Source organism: Mustela nigripes, chromosome 7 (assembly GCF_022355385.1).
Source record: "Mustela nigripes isolate SB6536 chromosome 7, MUSNIG.SB6536, whole genome shotgun sequence".
NCBI classification, from domain to species: domain Eukaryota; kingdom Metazoa; phylum Chordata; class Mammalia; order Carnivora; family Mustelidae; genus Mustela; species Mustela nigripes.
Genome location: NC_081563.1, coordinates 26,916,035 through 26,937,839, shown reverse-complemented (window position 1 = coordinate 26,937,839; position 21,805 = coordinate 26,916,035). Strand labels below are relative to the sequence as shown.

Sequence of the window (21,805 nt, the reverse complement as noted above, 5' to 3'; positions counted from 1 at the left end):
TATATTAAAAAAATAATAAGACCTTCCCTCTGAAAGTAAATGAAGGGAAGGCAAGCCATTTTGCAGGCATTGCAGGCACGTACCCACCACTGCGGTGATAAGAGCAGGGAGACTGTCCGGGATGAGCCGCGTCTGTGTGTGTGACGCAGACTGACGGATTTGGGCGTCGTGAAGATGTTTGCATAGGGAGTGAACGTTAGTGTGATTACATAGAGTTCGGTCTCACTGCATCTACGTGGAGTTATAATCTAATCTCCCACTGTCTGAGGAAGGAGTGAGAAACTTCATAAAAGTTTATGAAGAACGTCTGGTTGTCCAAATACAGCAGTGGACACAAAGAAATAAGCGACCACTCCTTGTTCAAGTCAGAGAAAATATCTTAGGCTGTTTTAAATTAGATGAGAAAAGGCATGCCCGTATTTTGGTACTGTGGGGTTAAGTGCTTTGTATTTGTACCTGATGTCATTGAATCCTCTCAGTAACACTGTGCTGAAGCCTTCATCATCCCATTTAAAGATAAAGAAATTAAGGGTGAAAGAGACGGGGGTAATTTCCTCCCAGGTCAGTGGCGGTTAAGTAGCCTTGATGGGATACACGGACGTCTTGTCAGATTCAGCTACGTTCTGTTTCTCACACTCCCAGATGTCATCTGTTTGCTCCTACCCCTATTTCCAGTTTCCTTATTCATCTCTCTTCATTTTCGGCTCTTGGTCCTATGTTGGGGGAGGAGACAGGAGTGGCGTGGCAGTTTGAGAAGCTTAGGGTACCTATGCCTTTGGAGAGACCCATCACAGAGTTCCTTCCCGAGCCTTGGTGTTGGGACAGTCTCCTCACCAGAACTCAGCATCTTGATTTCAAGCTGTAAGCTTCTGCTGGTCTCTGTTCCCCTTCCTCATCTAGCCTTTGGCACAGTCCATTTTCTAGTCCTCAGAGAACTAGATTATCTTGAATTTCTTGTTTTTGCTCATAAGTAGTGAGTTTCATATAAGATTGTTCTTGCTCTCCATTAACTCTCGTTTTAAGATGTCATAGGCAGACAGAAAAATCCTTTTGGTATGGGATTAAAAAAACAGTGCCCAGCTTAAGAGTGAATCCTAAAAGATTACTTATTAATAATTATAATAAACTTATAAAAATAAGCAGGGTGAATGAATTTTATTGCTTAGTTTAGGGGACTCAAGAAAGTCTCTGGAACTGTTTGAAAATACTTTCTCAGCAGCATATTTAAGTAGAATTTCAAGTGATCTCAGAGTAGATTAGATGAAATAAAAAAGTCAAGTTGTTAATGTGTAATACATGATCAGCTGCAATTATTTGGAGGAAACCAGGAACAGTGGTGGTGATGAGTCTGCACACAGCAAATTCCTCCATGCACATTTAGCTGTCATCCTAGGGTACACATTCAGAGTCTGAAATGAGATAAAAGAGCCCCCACAAAGATTGTCTAAATAAATTATGTATTACCAAACAGAGCATGTTAGGACCTGCCATAGACAACTGGTCACCTTGTTATGACCATCGTTGTTCCTGGAGCTCCATACCTTCCAAGTGACAAACACCACGCGTTTGGTTACTCCTGGAGGACTGGAGACTGGAACCTGGGGCCCCTTCAAGACTTGGCTGTTACTTGACAGCTAACTTGATTCACAAGTACCTAAGTGCTTTTTTAATTGGCACTTAAGTACTCTCGTGAGTGAGTCTTACTCCATTATTGTCAACACCCAGTTCAGGTATACAGATAAGCCGTCCCGTTCTGTTAGTCTGTAACTGATTATATTCCTGGGTTTTGTTCTGCTGGCTTTTCTCTTCATTTCTTCTTATTTTTCAATCGCATGATTTAAGTTTTCTGCCCTTTTTCAAGAGCTAGGATGGGAGAGAATGGAATAGTATATAAAGTTTGCAATTTAAGTGTACAGATGGAAGATACGTCCTTATCTCCTCAAAAACTGAAAACAGGTGCGTGGGTGATGCCGTTGGTTGAATGTGCAACTCTTGGTTTAGGCTCAGGTCATGATCTCAGGGTCGTGGATCGAGCCCCGCATTGGGCTTCGTGCGCAGCATGGAGTCCGCTTGAGACTCTGTCTGTCCCGCTGCCCCTCCCACTAATGCTCTCTCTCTCTGTCTCTAAAATAGATAAATCTTTAAAAAACAAACAAAAAAATGAAAAACCTGACAACAGAAAAGGAAGGCAGCAGAATGAGGTCTTCCTCAGCATCTAGCACCATTAGCGTCATTGAGTTTATAGCCCATAACGGTAGCTAACATTTCGTGCACGCTGACTGAGCCAGCCTGAGTGCTTTAAAGACCAACAACTCATTGACCCTCATAGCTCCCCTCTGGTAGCACCGTCCTAGTTCATCCTCACAGAACCCAAAGTTTATATTTCATGTAACTTGCCTTGGGTCATACAGCTCAAAGATGGCAGAGCAGGGTGTTCCCAGAGCCTTGGCTCTGGAGCCCGCAGGTGGAGTGCCCGTGAGCCAGACCCTGCACTGCACTCCAGGTTTACCAGTAGCCTGAACACGGCTGCTCCCCATGAGATAGGAGTTTAGCATATTCTTTTGAATCTGTGAAACAGCACCTGACATGGAAGTAGGCGCTGGGAAGTTGTGAATGAATAAATGATGTGTGAGTGAGTTTTAGGGAGTGAGGGAGAGCCTCAGGAATAGGAAATTGAGGCCGACTCCTCTTACAGATCTCCGTCTTAGCCGAGTGAGGTGACATACTGATAAGGGTTTCCTCGACCAGAGTGTGATCAGATGAAGAAAGAAGACCATTAGAATGCTTCTATTTGAAAATACACTCTGAGAATGGAAAGCATTGTTTTAGATGGGTGTGTTTAGCACATCTGGTGGGCCCAGATGTCTGCAGGCAAGTTGGCCCAGTTGGCTTCAAGTAGACCGCTCAGCCTGCTGAAGGGCACTGAGCTCTCGACAACTTCCCAGGGCAGCTACAGGGCCTTCCAAGACTGGTTTGTGAATCCTGGCTTTTTGTCTCTGCAGTTCAGCCCCTGTATCCAGAATCACAGAGTTTAAGTGCAGATCCTACAAGGCTAATGCTTGCTGTCACATTTAATGTACTGCTTTTGAGACCTGCCTTGCAAGTATATAGGTGCTGCTGCCTTATAATTTCAGTCAAAATTGTTTCTTACAGTCACAATTCAATATTGAAAATGCTCTAATTTTTTTGCCCCGATAACATCAGATATAAATGCTGCCTATGCTGATTCTTAATGTCAGAAAGAGACCCTAAGATCACAGTACTATTTTCTATTAAAAAAAAATCTGTTGTATAATTAAGGGTAGATAAGGTGTTGGGGAGGGACATTCTGGCTCTAAGGCATATGTGACATACCCTGGATGACTCAGTAAGAAAAATGCAAGAAATGTGAACAGGTGTGAGGCCAGCTTGGCTCCCACACCTGATGCAAGAGATAAGTATTACATTGTCACTTGAAGTCTTGATGTCAAGCCTGTTCATCTTGGGCTATGGCTGGACCCCGCCCAGGTGGCCACTGTGAGCCGAGTGTTCTTTAGGCCCAGTGTGTGTGGTCGCCTGCTGGGAGGATCTATTTGTTTTGATGACCTGGGGGATTTCAGACCCAACACCAAGAGTATCACCTATCAAAAATTAGAAACAACGTGGGTAATATTTAATAAGGTAATATTCAGCATCACTACTTAGGTTACCAGTAAATAAATTCCATGCTTGTGGTTGGGCAGACAGCTAGTTTCTTTCTACTAGTTCTCTTTCTCTGAAACAAAAGCAAATTTATTTCCCATCTCAGGAAATCAGAGTTATTTGTAGCTTATCAAAGCTAGATAATGGGTATATAAAGGTCTGTCATATTGTTTTATCTGCTTCAGTATTTTTTTTAATTTCCATAATAAAAGCTGGAAATAAGTGCTATTCATTGAGTTATTTTATGAAACTGAATGTAGTTTCAGACTGTCTAAGCCAACTCTGTAGAAGAATAAAAGATTCCCTGTGCATTGATTCTTCCTGAATCTCTGGATTTAGGACAGAATGTGATTGAACCAGACAATCAACCATCTTTCTTCCCGGCACCTGGCTTTCTCGGATCTCTTACTTGGGTAATCCTGATCCTACTTGGGACAATGCTGAAGAACATGAGGCTTTTCTTGACCTGTGTGGCTTGAGTAAGCCACTTCAACAACAGCTCACAGAATAGAGCGAATGCTGAGTACCTCTGGAGGGCTGGAGGGCTGTCAGCGGTCAGACATACTGTCGTCCTTCTCCTGAGACCTCATTTTATAGAAACACCCTATTCCTTCCCATAAATGCTGATGATATCATTTGAATCAAGCCGCCCTTCAAATGAAATTTTTACTGGGCTGCCAGAAAAGTCTGTACCAGGCACATATCTGGGTGGGAATTCCTTAAAACTAGAAAAAATGTTTCCAGCCCTGCCCATAATACTTCCTCACTGAACAGTATCTCAAATGATTAAGCTACTGCTTCTGTGGCAAGGAGTCAAACATAGTTTGGCTGACCCAAGAGGCTGTGAAGTCAAAGACGCCGCAAGGTCACATGATATTAACACTCTGGTACATCAAACAGGGATCAAAAATCAGTTTATGGGTGGTATTGTTTCAGTGCTATTTTTAGTAGGCCAAGAATAATAAAATACTCATAATATCTCAAAGACTGTTAGGCATGCTGTTTCATCCTTTAACTCTAAGTGTCCTGGAAACCCGCTCCATAAATGGGAATTAAAATACAGCACGGTCTATTTTTTAGCTTGTCCAAATAAGGTCCTGTGTTGGGTCACAAATGCATAGCAGAAGCCTGTGTGTTAACCTAGGTAGGTATTTAACCTAAAGCATCAAAAATTTTTCTTGGATGAATTTCATGATATTTTTATTTTCTCCAGTCATTTACAATAGCTTTAGATATTTCGAATACCATGAGAATGTTATTATTGAGAACATCTTGTGAAACCCATTATTAGAAAAACCTCTGCCTCTGAAGTTACAGTTTCCCGTCGTCCTGGCTATTAAGCATTTTCCTGTGGATGTGGCCTGCGAGGGGCAGGCTGCTCTTTATTTCTCCTGCTGTCCACTTCCCTTACCTAAAAGGGCACTACTGATAGGTGTCCACTAATTTTCCTACGTAGATAATAATTGAATCTTATAGTTCAGACTTGGGCCTGCTAATTTTCATCTAATCAACAGAGGCAGGAAAACATAGTCTGGAATGCTAACTATGTGAATGAAAAATATTTAGTCATTCTTGAAATGATAGGAATGTTTTTCCAACAAGCTTAAATAAACACAATCTCTACTGAGACTGTGTTAAACTTTTTTTGGATAAGAGACAACTCTTAGGCAACCAAACAGAAGTTAATGAAGGTTATTAAGAAACATGCCCTTCAGAAAAGGCTCTTGGACGTTTAAAAGAGAAAGATTCCGTTTTCTTTATGGTACAGGCATTGACCCAGAAGTAGCAGAATTGGTTTTCTTTTAGCATTTGTCAGCTTGTTAGAATTTAACATTTTAACTAGTAATCACATTGTCTAACTTTTCAGAGATTTTCTGCTTTACCTAACCATGGCGCTCTTTAGACTGTCCGATTTTAGACCCCTCAGCTTCCTCTCCTTTCACTGCTGACCTCCGTTCTAGACAATGGATCTGTCTCAACACACTCGTTTTAAAGCACATGACAGCCCTTTTCATAGGAAGCATGTTTGTTGATACCCATACAAGGTCCAGTGATCAAGTAGCAAAATTATTTTTAGACATAGCAAGATTTACATATCTAAGTGAAGTGTTTTCCTTTCAAAATAGTTCTCTGGGAAAACTGCACAATTTCCTGCAGAACTACAGTCGTTCCAAATATTTTTGGGATTTCTCTGTGGAAACTGGTGTCGGAGCCTGTGGCCTATCCTTTTGAACGCCCTTAGCTTGGCAGACCCCTGACTTTCAGGGTTTATCAGACTCTAGGAAACAGCCAGAGTCACTCACGTACAAGGTCTAGTGAAAAAAAGTGGATGATCTAGCTTGGTAAAGTCGTTCAGAGGAAGCAAAAAGGGACAGTAAAATAAAGGCACATTATCTTCTATGACATAGTAATTTGCTCTGAAAAGCAACTGCAAAGAGGAGTTTCGAATAGAATTTTAACATGAAAAGCATTTTAGCACAAGCATATAGCCTCTGAAAGTGAGTGCTTTTAGCAATAACACTTACTTGTAAGTATAACTCCTGGTGTGTTTATTTTAAAAAAAATATCAATTCACTTATGGCATAGTATTTTTTATGACTTCTACGGGCTAGAAGCATTTATTTAAGTGGCCATGTATTACAACATTTTCGTGAAGTTCTCCATTCAAATATATTTTCGAATTAGACTAAAATAATTTCCCTATAGAAATAACTCTTTTAAGAGGAGTACTGCTTCCTACATGATTTGTTTTTAATATCCTAGCTTTCTAACTCCACTTCTGGTGGTATCGTTTTAAACCGTTTCAGTCTATGGTCTTTAGTTGATCTTATAAGAACAAAATGATGTCCCATTATTTAATACATGAGGGTCAGCTTCAGAGACTGTAACCTAGTGAATTGTTTTAGAGGCCCTCTTTAGAAGTATTTTCTATGCTGTGTCTGTCTGATTATTGAAGATAAAATGTCACTCAAGTGTATAAAATGTCTGCTACAGTATTATTGTTTAAAAAAAAAAAAAACCTGCAAGAATGAAAATGTCTGCCGAGGGGCGCCTGGGTGGCTCAGTGGGTTAAGCCGCTGCCTTCGGCTCAGGTCATGATCTCAGGGTCCTGGGATCGAGTCCCGCATCGGGCTCTCTGCTCAGCAGGGAGCCTGCTTCCTCCTCTCTCTCTGCCTGCTTCTCTGCCTACTTGTGATCTCTGTCTGTCAAATAAATAAATAAAATCTTTAAAAAAAAAAAAAAAGAAAATGTCTGCCGAAAAGTGTCTCTTGGCCATTTGTGGATCTTCCATTAGAGGTAGCTGCTGAGGGGGCAGGGAGCGGGATCACACCGATGTACCCCATGCACACTGGGGTATCTGTCACCAGGGGCCCAGCACTGCCACATCTTGGTCCATCTTGGTCCAAGGGTCCTACCATCAGTTTGAGAGAAATTCAGTAGGTAATAAGGGGTAATGAACGTTGAGTGTTTTTTTGAAATTTGTCCAAAACACAAGGCGATAATGATTCCGTGGCATTTTCTTTTTTAAATTTGAGTTGAATTATTAGCAGTTAGACCATATTTGTACTTAACGTTTTTATCTACAGAATATCTATTTACACGCTGAGTGAATTTTACTTTCATACCTGGATTTATCATATTTGTTTGAAACAGAGCCCAATTCAGGTGGCCAGGCCACTGGAGACCACAGAATTTAATGCTGGTCACCAATCGAAAATAAGATTCAGGACAAGGCTCTAGCTCTTACTGTGCTGCTCCGCTGAGAAACATAGTCAGGAATCCCCAAGAAAGTTCATAGGCCAACAAGTTCTTGGTCCCTGGGGAGCCTCCCAGCGCTGAGCCCCTCTAGATTTGGCTTTTCACCTTGGCAGCTGGAGCAGACTGAGAGCGGAGTCTGTGAGCCATGTCCCCAACCTGCCAGGACCTCACGGCATGCACTCCGGTGCTGGCCTCCTTACTGGCTGCCGTGAATTCTTTTCTACTTAAAATTTAGCTGGCCCTGGTTTCCTCACTTTAAAAAAGTGTACATGCATGATAATAATTTGAGGCTGCTTTGGATCTGCTTTGGAATCAAGCAAGAAGGTATATTTAATGTTTGTTGAGATATTTGGCACCTGCCATTAGCTTATGCCTGTGCCTTGTATTTATTTGGTCCTGATGCTATTACCTTGGCCATCAGTAGGAAGACAAGATATGGTGCTCTTCTTTTTCACCTTCATTAGAAAGCTGTTGCCCTGCACATTAGCTCACTTTCTAAAACAATCCAGGGAGTCTCTATTTTATTAAAAATTTCATCTAAAAAATGCTTAGCAATGATAATAAACCATTTGCGATGGCCATTGGCCTCGTAAATTGAGAGGGATCGGCACGTTCAGATCTTTTCAAGATCATGACTCTTTTATCCTTTCTGGGAACTAAGTTTTGGAAAGATCAGACAGAGATTTTAGGCCAGATTAATTCAGTAGGGATGCTCAACTGAGCTTGTTCTATTATTTGAAAGAGATACCCCCAGTATTGTTGTTAAGAAAGTACCAGTTGAACTGTCTCTTACTGTTGACATAAGTCTTATTCAGTCCCACGTCTGAAACTAGGATCTGCTCATCAAAGACAGCTTTTAGAGATGGGTCTTCTGCATCCTCTTGCAACGGGAGAGTAGCAGAACTACTGGCAAAGCTACCAAAATATTATTTATTTTAATGTAATGCGTTTGCCCTCCTCCCCAAAGATCCAGCAAGGCCCCCATCATGAGGGAGGAAGAACGGGGTCAACCAGGCACACAGGACAATTGTCTCCACTCACACTGGATAAGCTGATTATGAAGAGATTTCTGTTCTCTTCGCGACATCATGGACACAGTCAAAATGTGGAACAATGATATCAGACTGCCACTCAGCAAATGTGAAAGGCGCCAGTGGCTGGTCACTAACACGCTCCAAAGCTTACCAGACCATATGAAAGGATGTCATGGACCAACCCACATCCTAGATGCTTTTCATGTTATCACTGGAGATAGAAAAGGATGCTTAGGGTACAATGGACAGGGTTCAGAATGCCAAAGCTGTGGCCATACCATTTATCAGCTAAACATTGAAGGCCTGCAAAAGGGCACATAATTCATGTACTCAGCCATCTTCGGAGACCAGGTCAAGCTCCAAAACAGGCAGGATGGAACGGCAGTTCTAGCAACAAGTAATATCCACGGAACACCTAGAGTTTGTCATCCCCTCTTTATGATCTGATTTGAGCCTCACAGTGATACAGTGACATTGGAATAGTGGATATTCCCATTTTATAGAAGCCCAAAGAGGTTCAGCACCACATGTGAGATAGTGAGAGAAGAGCGACTCCGGCTAAATCTCCTGACTGCAAGTCCATGTCCTTGGCATTGCTCCTCTTCAGACCCCCATTGTGAGAAGGGAGAGGCTGAGGAAGGTAAGTTGGTGAATGTGGAAGTGCTTGACCATCATGGCTCAGATTCAGAAGCCATTCTTGCTCCTGGCTCTGTTCTGAATGCAGAGACCCAGTTACCGTCGTGGCAACCTTTGATCCTGCTAGTTTTCCTGAGCCTCCATCTGGCTCAGGAATTTGGACCTTGCTGTTTGACCTCCAGGAAAGCACGTTGAGGCTGCCCAGGGATACGGGCCCCACCCAAGGACATGTGATGTGCTCTCCCTGGCTGTCTCTTTGCTCATGCGGTCGCCCTCTGCCCAGGCTCGTCTCTCCAGGCGCTGGGTCCTGACCAGTGGCACTCATGTCCCCCCTGAGGAAAGTAAGTGGGCTCCAGCTGCCGGGCCCTGAGATGACATCATCAGTGCTCGTTTGCATTCCGGTGTTCGACTCATCCCTTTTCTCCTTCTGATTCTGGCTGACCTTTGTTTCCATTGCAAGGTAAATTTGCTGAGCACTCGGCAAGAGTGCCCATTCTTCATCCCCTGCGAGTTGTGTTGCTGAACTGAGTGCGCGCCCAGCTCTTTTCAGGACCATTATGATAACGCTTTATTCATACGGCACCGTGGGTGAGTTGAGATAGTCATAGAAGTGAATTCCCCACATAACTGAAATTTGGGGTGTCAGATTTTACATTAAGAATTTTGAGGGGGTTGAGGCACCTAGGTGGCTCAGTGGGTTAAGCCTCTGGCTCCTAGGTGGCTCAGTGGGTTAAGCCTCTGCCTTTGGCTCAGGTCATGGTCTCAGGGTCCTGGGATCGAGCCCCACACCGGGCTCTCTGCTCAGTGGGGAGCCTGCTCCCCCCACACCCCTCTCTGCCTCACTCTCTCTGTACTTGTGATCTCTGTCAAATAAATAAATAAAATCTTAAAAAAAAAAGAAGAAGAATTTTGAGGGAGACGTACAATGCTTTGCCACTTGCCTGCCTTCTCGAGCCAAAGATCCAGATCACAACTTCACCTACTTTAGGCAGCTGAGTGTCATCACGGGGTTTCTCACAGAGAGTGCTTGGGTTTGGGGACTTTTAAGAGAGTCTGGTTCACAGCAGCCTTCTGAGCTAGCTTGCTGCTCGAGAGAAGCTCATTTATTGAGCATGCACTATGTGTAAGGGACTGCTGCAGCAATGAGAATCCTAAGGGACTTGCTGTCCAGTCCTCCAGAAGGTAGGAAATTAGAGATTGAGCCTGTTGAGGACAATACTGAATGGGAGCCCTTCTTCATCAAAAAAGTGTGCCCTGACTTTCCGTGCTCAGGCATCTTTGTTCTTCTTTATTCATTCATTTAGCATGACTGTGGGCCAAGTACTAGGCTTAGTGCTGAGGTTCTAAACCATGAATAAACAATTGTTCCTAACACAGGGACTTTTCCTCTCTGGTCCTCAGCCATTTTCCAGAGGGTTGGGCTGAGATACCAAAATTCTGACCACCTGACACACCCCAGTTCAAGACAGCTCCTAAACACATATACAAATGTATTTATAAATATGACCCATTATTTCTGGGTAATGATTGCCAAGATCCGTCCTCTAGGAAAATGAACAATAAAAATAATATAATAATAAAACATAAGACAAGTTTAAAAGATCCAAATTATTGTTGGAGTCCAGTCATTTTGTGAAAGCTCTCAAGCTGAATTCTTGGAAAAAGACATCTTCTCTATAAAAAAATTTAATTTGTCTTTTGTGGTCTTTTTAACAATAACCTCAGAATCCTACTACTATCTTTTCCTATTAAATATGAGATTGGTAAAGGAAGAAAAATAACTGGAACAGCCAAGTTCCTTGGAAAAAGCATACAAAGTTAATAAATAAGTCTAAAGTAAATATGTGGTCATTTCTCTATCTGACCATAAAATAATACAGATCTTGGGGACATTTTCACACCATTCATCTTAAAATAAAGAAACTGCTCTGTGATAAGTACTTTAAAAACTACAAGGATGTAGGTGTTGTTATGAGAAGTATATACAAAGGAAAAAAGGATCACTAAGTATGTAATGGCAGAAAGAATTTGAAAACTCCAGCTGTAGATTTTTTTCCATGACTTCATGAGACTTTTGTAAATACACATCCATGCCCCATGGAAATCCCCACCTTTCAGATTAGGGGAGTTTTGTATCCTCAGTCTGTCTCTTCTCATCATCTACATGAATAGTTTCCCCTCTAGCTTCATTTGGGAAAATTTCATCTTGATAGTACTTCTCTTCCCAAGCTGAAATTATGTTGACAATTTGGTGATTTATTGGGATGGTTTTCTGACTAGTTATGGTCACATTTGAAAAGCCACTGTGGTAACAGAATGACATATGAAGACACAGTAAAGCAGATAAGTTATCTCCTTTGGTTCTGTCTTATCCAACTTTATCTCCAGTTTTATGGTCCTGGCCAGGCGCACAGTAACTACTGGGCTCCAGGACCTGAGAGATTTAGCCTTAGAAAGTGAGTGACTCTTTGGAATTCTCCCACTCATTAGCTATTCACGTAGCTTAGCCAAGACCAGCCAATCAATTCATCAGTCAATAATTTTTTAAGAATCTTAAGAGAATGCTTGAATTAGGACTGAAAAGAGAACGTAATTGTTCATCTCTGTCTCTCAACAGTCGAGTAAGCAGGCTTATGAATTTGCAGAGAAGAGCCATGTAACCTTATGCAAACCATTATCAAAGTCCAAAAGCCAGGGGTAAATCAGATACAGATATCTTCATGTATCTTGTTACGCTTCTACTTGAAATTTTTTTAACTTATGAAAGAAATGTAAAAAACTGCAAAATGTAAAAATGTAAAAAACTGTGAAATATAAAATGTAAAAAAAAAAAACTACCTTTTCTAAGAATTTGCAGATAGTGAGGTTTTTTTCCCAGAAAAACTTCTCTTAGTATGTGTGTGGGCACGCACATGTATACACTCGGGCATGCTAGTGGGACTTGGGTGCTGGTAGGCAGCTGTTGCCCACAGCCCGGCCCCCAGCCCAGGCGCACACCCGGGCCGCAGCAGGGTGAGGCCGCACCCCTAGAGATGGTCGAAGTCTGGAACTAGAGTTAATTACCTCCCTGTCGGAGGCCATGCTTTAGACAGACTCAGGAGGGATGACTCTGGATGTCTTCCACAAGTACTTTTCCAGAGTCACCCACCCATACTCAAGAGCTACTAATTGGCTGTCAGCCTTCCCAGAGTTGCTAATCAGAAAGAGTGCTTCACACCTTTCTCAATGGAGATAATTAGTATTATTTGCAGGAGAGAAACAGCTTGTAGTAATCAAGGTAATGAGAAAAACTTTGTATGCATTATTTCAAAACCAGAAGTTCAATGGATTGATACAGATTAGACCCCAAGTTAAAAGCATCTATTAACATGTTCATTTAAGCTATAGCCCCTCAAAATAAAAAAACTGGTGATTATATAAATTATTTCAGGAGCAAATTCACATTACTATTACACACTTTAAAATAACTGAAGATCAGATTACATTCCTTTTCGTTCTTTTGTTGTCCCATATGTGTTAAACTATCTGATATGACAATAGGACTGATATTAAAACTTTAAGTCAGTGTCTTTAAAGGTTATACTAGGTTTCAACTTCCCTTTGTTTTGGGAGAATTTTCCACAAATTAACAAAAAGCAAGACAGTAGAGAGTTTAGATTTGCGTAACACATATATATCTCCTGAATAATCAAATATATCTGATTTTACGATCTAGTGCTATGGCCTTGGAGTTAAAATAATTATTCTTTTTTAACTTTGTACTCTTGATCAAATTAACTGGGACCACAGGGCCTGAGCATCTCCATTGAATGGATACACTTACTCTAGGAAATACACGAACATCCATGTAAAATATTGGTGGTGTTCTTCAGAAACTTAGTTCCTGAGGCTCTCTACATCTTGAAAAATATGAATGTTTTCCTGGAAAGATTTTTACTGGGAAGGGCTTTGTTGGGCTAAGATATGAAAAATAGTAACCCCTAAATTTTAAATAAATGTAAAATAAAAAGTTAAGGTGTGTTTATGTTATTGCATGTTACGCTAGGTCTCCTTCCTGCATTTTGTTCTCTAAGGCGTAGGATGAGAATCAGTGGCCCAACACCTGCACTCCAGACCCGGTCCCAAGGGTTCTGGTAAAAAGAGCCCTTCTGGAGAGCGTCAGGTGCTCAGAGAGAGTCTTTGCAGACCACTCAGGAAGACCGCGGCCTGAGGAGAGCAGCAGTCCTCCACTGAGACGCGGGGTAGGAGACAGCAAGCAAACTGGATGCAGACGTAGCAAACACCCTTTTCTGTTCTTTATTGCTTCTAGGCTCAGCAAATATTTCTAGAATTCTTCTCCACAAAGACACTGTTCCAGGGTTCCCTTTAGAAATAGTTGTAGCCAAAGACAGTGAATTCCTGCTGTTTCAAGCCTTCTTCCTTTGGAGGACATGAAGGTATTTCTTTAATTCCTCAGCTGATTCAGTACAAGTTGTGGAATTCCAGGCTGATCCTGTAGGCAGCACCTCACTGAACTTCCCCTTGCCAGGTGCCAACCTTCGTGAAAATATTTGCTCTATCTCCTAAATGAGGAGATCTGAGACCATTTCTCTCCTTTGAAAGGGGCCCACTAACACGTCTCTCCCCGGCCAGTTTGAAGGGAGACAGTTTTCTTTGCTCCAAGCAACAGGTATTGTATACCAAGATGCATCTTTGTCTCCAGACATCTTGGCAGGACCTCCATTCAACTGATAATCCCCAGACCTGCCAAGGGCACAACATCACCATCATCCTTTTAGAAAGGCACGTATTCTCTGGCCTTTCCTCTCAGTATCCCTTGTAATATAAGATCATAGAAATGCAGGATTTACATGAGAATCTTCTGGTGTTCAGGCCAAGACTCATCAGGATATTCTCCATGTTCAGAACACCGTTGCGCAGACCAAGCGTGAGCTAGTCACAGTCCCCGACAAACGCTGTTCAGGGTACTCGAACAAGCAGCTCACACACATTTCTCACATGTCACCAACACTTCCTTGAGCTTCTTTATGTATATGCTTTAGAAATAATCATATTATGATACCATGATTTTAGATTCTTTAAAGTTATCTCTTCCCACCCCAAGAATTTCCTGGGATAGAAACTTGGCAAACAATCTAACTAACTTTTGGTCACTACTCTGTAAGGACTTAAATGTAACATTGATTTTTAAATGCTCCAATTCACGATGGTATCAGATGTGTCTCTCACTTTGGAGTTCATTGTTAGGAAGAAGAAATTGAATTGCAGTGGTCTTTCTTTCCCCAAACACTGCCGTGATGTTGGTAAAAGGACCACTTCTGAGATTACATGTGAATGTTTTGAACTGAGAGCAGACTCTCAGTTCGTTCATGATAATATCAGATCTTTTTCTAGATAGTTTATAGTTGCATATTCCTGTTGTCATGTTGTTCTTAGAGAATCTAACCAAAATACAGAGAGGGCCTCACAGGGTAGGACACTGGGCACTACAATGTTGAGAGAATGATGGAAGGGACTAGCATGCAATGCATGACTTCAGATGAAATGTTAGACAGCTCATGGTCTACAGATGTGTCTCTTACAGATCAGCATTTCCTCCAGTGACCTAGGACAATGGCAGTAAGTACCCCACCCCAGTCATGCATCACTGCCCTCAAAAGGCTTGTAAAAATTTGTTCCAGTTTGTACTTGTAAAGGAGAACAATACTTATTTGTTAAATGTCATAAAATGAGAGGACAAGTGTTAAAATACTATACTGAGTATATCACAGTGAACGTTGTTGTGTTCAGCCAACCTCTTGAGGGGAAATTGAATAGTTCTGGAGTAATTGATAATTTTTGTGAGTAAATGGTTTTGTTGAGGTTTTTTTGTGTTTTAATATTAAATATTGAGGGAGACATAATTTGAAATGTATACGCTTCCAATTTCTTCCATCTAATGTATCATAAATGAAGGGGAAACATAATTTTAAAGATACAAAATAGTTTTTTGTTCTTGCCTTCTACACGTTATCTGAGACTTGGAGGACATCCAGTAAGACTTGTCTTATCTGAAATATTTACCAATACCTAATAAACAGCCCTTCTCTGCATTTTCTTTTCATTTGTTAAACTGAACAAAAGTTATCATCCTGAATGCTGTGGGAAATCAGACTCAGTGTATCTCCTCTCCTGGAGAAATGTGTGCTTGGTGGAGGCCTGTGACTGTCTCCTTAGCTGATGAAGCTGTTTGGATAAGGCGTGGGACTTTTCAAGTCAGTGTTGTGGTTCTGATCCTCAAGCCACCCATTTTTTTTTTTTCCCCTGACTTTCTAGCCACAGATCACCATTCTGATTTTATGCATTAAACAAAATAAGTATCAAAAGTAGCATTTACAGCACTGTCCTCCTAACAAATCCCTAAAATTCACTACCTTATGATTTTTATGCATGCCCAGGATCGGTGTAATCTGCCCAAATATATTTTTCCATAATACATTTTCTGAAGGCAAAAGTCGTTCATGAACTTAAATGTCAGGTAAGAACACAAGGTTTTGGTCCAAGTCGATGTGCTCAACACTTCTTCACCCATAGCCATTTCCTAAAGCATGAACACAGATTTCAGAATCCAGCCCTGACCTTTGCCCTCAGACCTCTAGCACGTAGACCTCTAACTCCTTTCTCTGTGGGATAATCTAGAGTATAATTACTTGAAGGTCCTCTGTTCTGACATTTGTGGTTGGACTAATGTTGACAAAACATTGGCTGTCTTGTGGCTGAAGGCTGAAATGGAATCAGTATTTTGGGTGACTAATAACAATGGTGATAAAAGAAAGACCATATAGGTTCGAAAACCAAAGATGTTGACAGTAAATTTTACAAGAATGTCAGAAAGCGGCACAGCTGTGTTTAATTCACGGCATCATAAAACTTGCCTAAACTTAAATGACTTTTTGATGTTTATAGTTACCTTTCAGAAAGGATACGTGAGTGGCGGAAGGAAATTAGAAATTTTACAGTGGCGGGAAGTTCACATCAAAATTTCAGGGTGATGTTCTTCACACTGTGTTGCAGTAAAAATAGAGAATGTGCTACACCCTCTTCATACGTATTTTTGCAGGGAGAATGCTTATCAAAGCATCTCTTGAGGAAGTCATCGTTGCCCACTACCTGTGAAGAGCTGAATCATTGGCCTCTTTTAGCAGATGGATAAAAATTTAGAACTCTTGATCTTAGCAGTGGCAGCTAAAATACTTATTTTAGTCTCTCTTCCATGGTAACGGGAAACGAAACTAGAGAAGACAGTGTGAACTAATGGATAGAGTGTTGGACAGGAGGTTAGGAACCTCTGTTCTGTTCTATTCCCAGCCTGCTACTGGGTTGCTATGTAAACTAAGATAAGCCAGTCAGCCTCTCTGCACCTCATATTTTCCATTTGTGGAAACATAGGTAGAGACATTCCGTACTTCGCTCTTCACAAAGATACTGTGAGCACCAGCTTCCTCTGAAGAAGTTCATAGTATCTTTTGGTTAAAAAGAACTACAGAAAATAGGTCAGTGGCCCTGTTCCTTTTTGATGACACCCTGACCACCTTCTCATAGAAGTTGTTGCCTATCTGAGCTGCAAAGCAGAGATCATTACAATGGGCTTTGTACTGCATGGAAACCAAGATGGCGACCCTGGAGCCGGGTTTGAGTCTTGGGTCCATCACGTGCTAACCTCTACAATCTGGGACAAGTGAGCAATCCTAGATTTCCTCATCCATAAAATGGGGAAAATGAGAGCACTCATCTCCGTGGAATGGGACGGAGCTTGAGGCATTTTAAAGAGCATTGCAAACATATGGACCCATAATGCACTTTACAGAAGTGTGTAATGACTTTCATCGCCAGGACAAATCTTCATTATTATCATGGCAGGGAAGGTAAAGCATCACCTTTGGTGTTGGTGTCCTCTAGGCTTTTCTTCCCAGAATGGCTGCTCGCTCTTCTTGCTGACTGCTTGTGTCTGACTCTGCCACTCCCATTGGCCCTGGACCCCGAGCTCCTAGTCACTATTATCCATCATACCTGTAATAATTGAAGGAGTGTCCCCTGGAAGATAGGAAATCCAGATTTCAGAAGAGTTGCAAAATGGAGAGATAATTGACAGTTGGAAGCTATGTCCTGATTTTTACAGAAGGTGAATGCAGAAAACACAAGAGGAAATAGAAGAATAGTTAACAATTTACATGTTGTTGATTAAACCTCTCCTGTCTGCTTTCTATAGTGGTAACCATCAGGGAAGTATAATGGGAGGGTACCAAGAAATAAATAAATTGCTTAAACATAAAGAAAAAGAGTTTTTTGCATTTTCAAAAACCTAAATAAAAATCTTTCTGTTTCAGGGATTAAAAACATTAGGAAAGTATAAAAGTTTAGGGTTTGATGAATATTATTGATTTTTTTTTTTTTTGGCAACTTACTGTAGTGTGGGATTTCAAAGATTGAATAGCGTCTAAGAGGTAATCATATGTTTCATTGATTTTTTTTTTCTCTTTTTATTATTAGAACCAACCTACATCACAATTGATCCGCCTGCATGCGGGGAGTTATCAAACTGTACGCTGACAGAGAAGGAGTGCCTTTATGGTTTCAAACTTGATCACAATGGTTGTCGAACTTGTCAGTGCAAAAACAGTAAGTATACAGAAGATTGTGCCTTTTTTTCTGGGCCTAATAGGGTACTGTCAAAGCATATTATGTGATTGAATATCTTTTTCATTCCTATTGATGACATTCCCTTAGCAATCTGAAAGAAGAAAAGAACATTTATACCTAACACCCCCAAATACGTAGTCATTTGGAGGGAAAGAGGTGCTCCTTTATTCTTCCTTGTATTCGGATACTCCCTCCTGTCCAGCTGCATCACGGGGGCAGCCCCCCAGGCTGTGGAGGACACGTCTTCCTAACCCCCCGGTCAGTGCTGTCTCTGACACCATTGTTGGGGTCATCCAGTGACAAGGCGGTCACCCACACAGAGGCTGTCACATACCACGTGTGGCAGCCATAATTCTCAGAATGTGCCTCACACTGTTTATCCCAGCTCTCTTCCATGTAAATTCCAATCATGTCTCGGGCCCTGCCCTCTGAAACTCTAGCCAGAGTACATTGCATTGCTCCCAGGGGGGTTGTGGGGGGGAATGAATTGCCCTTCATGTTTAAAATGATTTTGAATCCCCCTGATTCTTCTGCTAGAATAAACATCTTCAGTCCTCTCCACCATTCTGCACGCTACGTTACCTAGTTTTTAGAACTTTCTAAAGTTCATTTTGCAACTCTCCTTTCCATCTTTGACGTACGTACAAACCGTCACTATCTTTATGTCAGTGTGTGGCCCAGAAACAAACAGAATACTTCAGAATTTGATCTGATTTGCGCAGTGCTGTGGTGTGGCCTAAGTTTGCATTAGCACTTTGAATTACACATTATGGGGCAATCCTGAGTTTACAAGTTGCAGAACGTGTAGGTGCTTTTTACATCAGCTGCTGGTAGGTGGTTCTTCATTCGTTCTGTATTTGAATATTTATTTTTTTTTAATGATACAAATACAGGGCCAAATTAAACAAGATATTATCCTGAGAATTTTAAACCATTTTCCAACTATTTGGAATGTTTTCAAATCTTCATGATGTGATAAGCATAACTTGAACATCCTCACCCCAACTACTGAAGGAGAATAAGTTGTGCAGAACCAAGGACAGATCCCCATTGCACAGAAGACCTTCCTGCAGAATGAAGCGTAATCCTGCCTCCCTCAGCGAGGTCCCTCAGCCAACATGTCAGCTCCATCTCCACACGAAAGTCTGGAAACACTCCCATCTGTATCTTCTCTGGCATCAAAACACACTGTATTTGTAGCACTCTTTTGCCGGAAACCCTATTTTAAACATAAAATGAAGTTAGTGGGGCACGGCTTGTTCTTCATGAACCTACAGCGACTCCTGGGCGGTCATTGCTTTCCTTGCTCACAAATCAACATGTTTAACAGTTCTTTCTGCAGAACTTTCAGTTGGGCATGTCCAGCTTGGTTTCTGTAGCTTTGGAATCCTTTGTCCCTTTTGAATTAACATCTGGTGGCCTCCTTGAGTTTTCTGAAATCTCTTTGTTCCCTCTGATCTCTCAAACATAGACAGTGCTTCTATAATAAGCAGGTTCCCCATGAGCCTCTGGATATAATTATCCTGGGCTCCGAGCCTTGGAATTACTTATGTAGATAGATGCTTACTTTCTGATTTATTAGTTATCTTAGGCTTTATGTCCTCTTAACCTTAATTACCCAGCACTTTCTTTTATAAGAATACTTCTGATGAAGAAGACAGACACTGAATAGGAGTTGAGTAATTGAGTTTTTTCCATTCACGTGTCCCCATCACTCTGCCTGCCTTCTGGAGTTGGTGCTAAAACGGAGTTTACAAAACTGTTGTTGGGACCCTGGTGGTTACCATCTTTAAATGTCCTAGAAGCCTTCACGCATCGGGGCTGTCCTGTTTGGAAAACTAAATTCGTTAGGGAGCTGCCTTGGCATCCACGTATGTCTGTGTAACTGGCCAACTTCGTTGTTGTTGTTTTGATACCAACACAATTTGTATTGTATTGTGAAGAGTTTATATATTAACAGTTTTCAACTCTCTTGAGCTACACAGCTCTCTGATCATGGGAGCATATCCGAATTTTTTTCTGAACTTTTTGAAGTCTAAAAATACAGATTTCATCGCGCCTGATCCCCCCGCCTCCCACCTTCACCGGGGCTTTGCTGTTAGGGACTTTTTCACCACGTGGTTATGCTTATATGCTTTGGCACTTGACAAAGAGCCCTTTGTAGTTAAGTCCAAAGAAACGATTTTCCTCCAGTTGTCATTGAAGCGAGTCAAAAGTGGATCACTGGCTTTTTGCAGGGTGGCTGTTAGGACAGTTCTGCTCTGCCTGTCTTTGCAGTCGTGTTGCCTTCCGGCTTTGTGACAGGAATGTGCATGTATACTGACTGCCTGGCACCTACAGTTCATTAACCTGCCATAAGAGAGAGGTACGGGAGACTGTTGCATTTTGTGTCAGTGGTTTGGGTTTTTTTGTTGTTGTTGTTGTTTTGTTTTTTTAAGATTTTATTTATTTGACAGAGAAATCACAAGTAGGCAGAGAGGCAGGCAGAGAGAGAGGGGGAAGCAGGCTCCCTGCTGAGCAAAGAGCCCGATGCGGGGCTCGATTCCAGGACACGGAGACCATGACCTGAGCCAAAGGCAGAGGCTTAACCCACTGAGCCACCCAGGTGCTCCTGTCAGTTTTTTTAATAGAAATCTTGATTGGCTGTTCATTATGTGCAGATTTTACTTAGTTGGAAGCTAGATCTCTGGTCTTATTCTTCTTTCCCTCCTCCTTCCTTTCTTCTTCTGCCTCGTGTAATAGAGCACCTGCCAAGTTCTTGGTCCTGTACTTGGTGTTCATGCCACAAACGTGAATACAGTATAAGATGTCCTCCTGTAAGCAATACACTAATGAAATATCACCATTTCAAGTCAAATTCTGTAACTTACAAATCCTGTGAAAAGGAGGCTTTGGTCTTTTTCATCCAGGCACATGTTCGCACCAAAGGTGGGAAGGAACAGACCCATTTCCCAGGGCCTTGCTGGGTGCTTAGCAGGCGTTGGTTGAGCCAGTGAGCAAGGAGCCATCAGAATTGGGGACGCCATCGGACATCATTCTTATTTAAGATCCCCTTCTGTGTTCTTGCCATTCTGACCACATACCCATTTTATCAAACTGAGATTCTTGACCGGGTTAGTCTTTTGCCGTCTCACTTGCTGCCACCTGGTACCTAAGGACATAATTAAACACCAAGTGGCATTGTTGGTTTGTCTGTATCCTACAGAAGTGTGGTCATCAAGCAGTCTGTTCTCACTCCCGTGTCATTAGTGACCTGACACCTCTGGAAGCCACACCTTTAGGAGGGGAGTCAGTAAACCAAACTGCCCCGATTGTTAGTTGTCAGACCCCCATCAGTGTTTGTCCCCTCACTCCCTCCCAGGCTCCGGCAGGAGACTGAGCCACATCTCGCTGATCATGACAAGTCGCTCAGAGCCTCCGTGTCCTCCTCTGTAAAGGGCAAATAATAATACCTAACTAATGGGTTATTCTGAGGACTGAGTAAACTAATGAATGCAAAACTAGCTTTACTAGCCAACATATGGTAATTGTTACTCTGTTTACAGAAAATGATCGCTGTTTTCCAGTCCATCCACTTCTGAGTCAGCGCAGGCTGGCTGATTTGGAAAGCCCCCGGCTTCCCCACCTTTGCGCCAAATATCACCTCTGCTTCTTCCTGTCCTCTCAGGACACTCACACGAACAACTTCCCCTTTACCTTTTAATTTTAACTGTCAGATATTCTCATTCTCTTTCACCTAGTTTTAGAAAAAGGAAACTTCCTTGCACTAAAAGATGGCATAAGTGTGTTCTCTTTCCCATTGCAGCTACTTGAGAAATACTCAATTTGTCTTAATTTTGTTTGCATCCATCCAACAAAACCCATTTCACATGCTGTGGCCCTAACCATCCATACCTCACTTTTCTCTTAGGGATTAGACCTTGTTTATATAAACCACAGGCATCAAGATTGCTTAAAATCAGACCATTGCCCAACAGATAGAAATTTCTCCCCTGTTCACTGCTTTATTATTCATT

General features: G+C 41.8%; 1 protein-coding gene across 4 annotated transcripts in view; it reads left to right on the top strand.

Moving 5' to 3' along the window:
* CRIM1 (cysteine rich transmembrane BMP regulator 1) overlaps nt 1-21,805 on the top strand; it is a 189,751-nt gene that overhangs the window by 120,483 nt on the left and 47,463 nt on the right. For all 4 annotated transcript variants that reach the window (XM_059405431.1, XM_059405432.1, XM_059405433.1 and 1 more), the window contains one exon: nt 17,640-17,768. In XM_059405431.1, the coding sequence (XP_059261414.1) occupies nt 17,640-17,768 (129 nt within the window). The remainder of the gene's footprint in view (nt 1-17,639; nt 17,769-21,805) is intronic.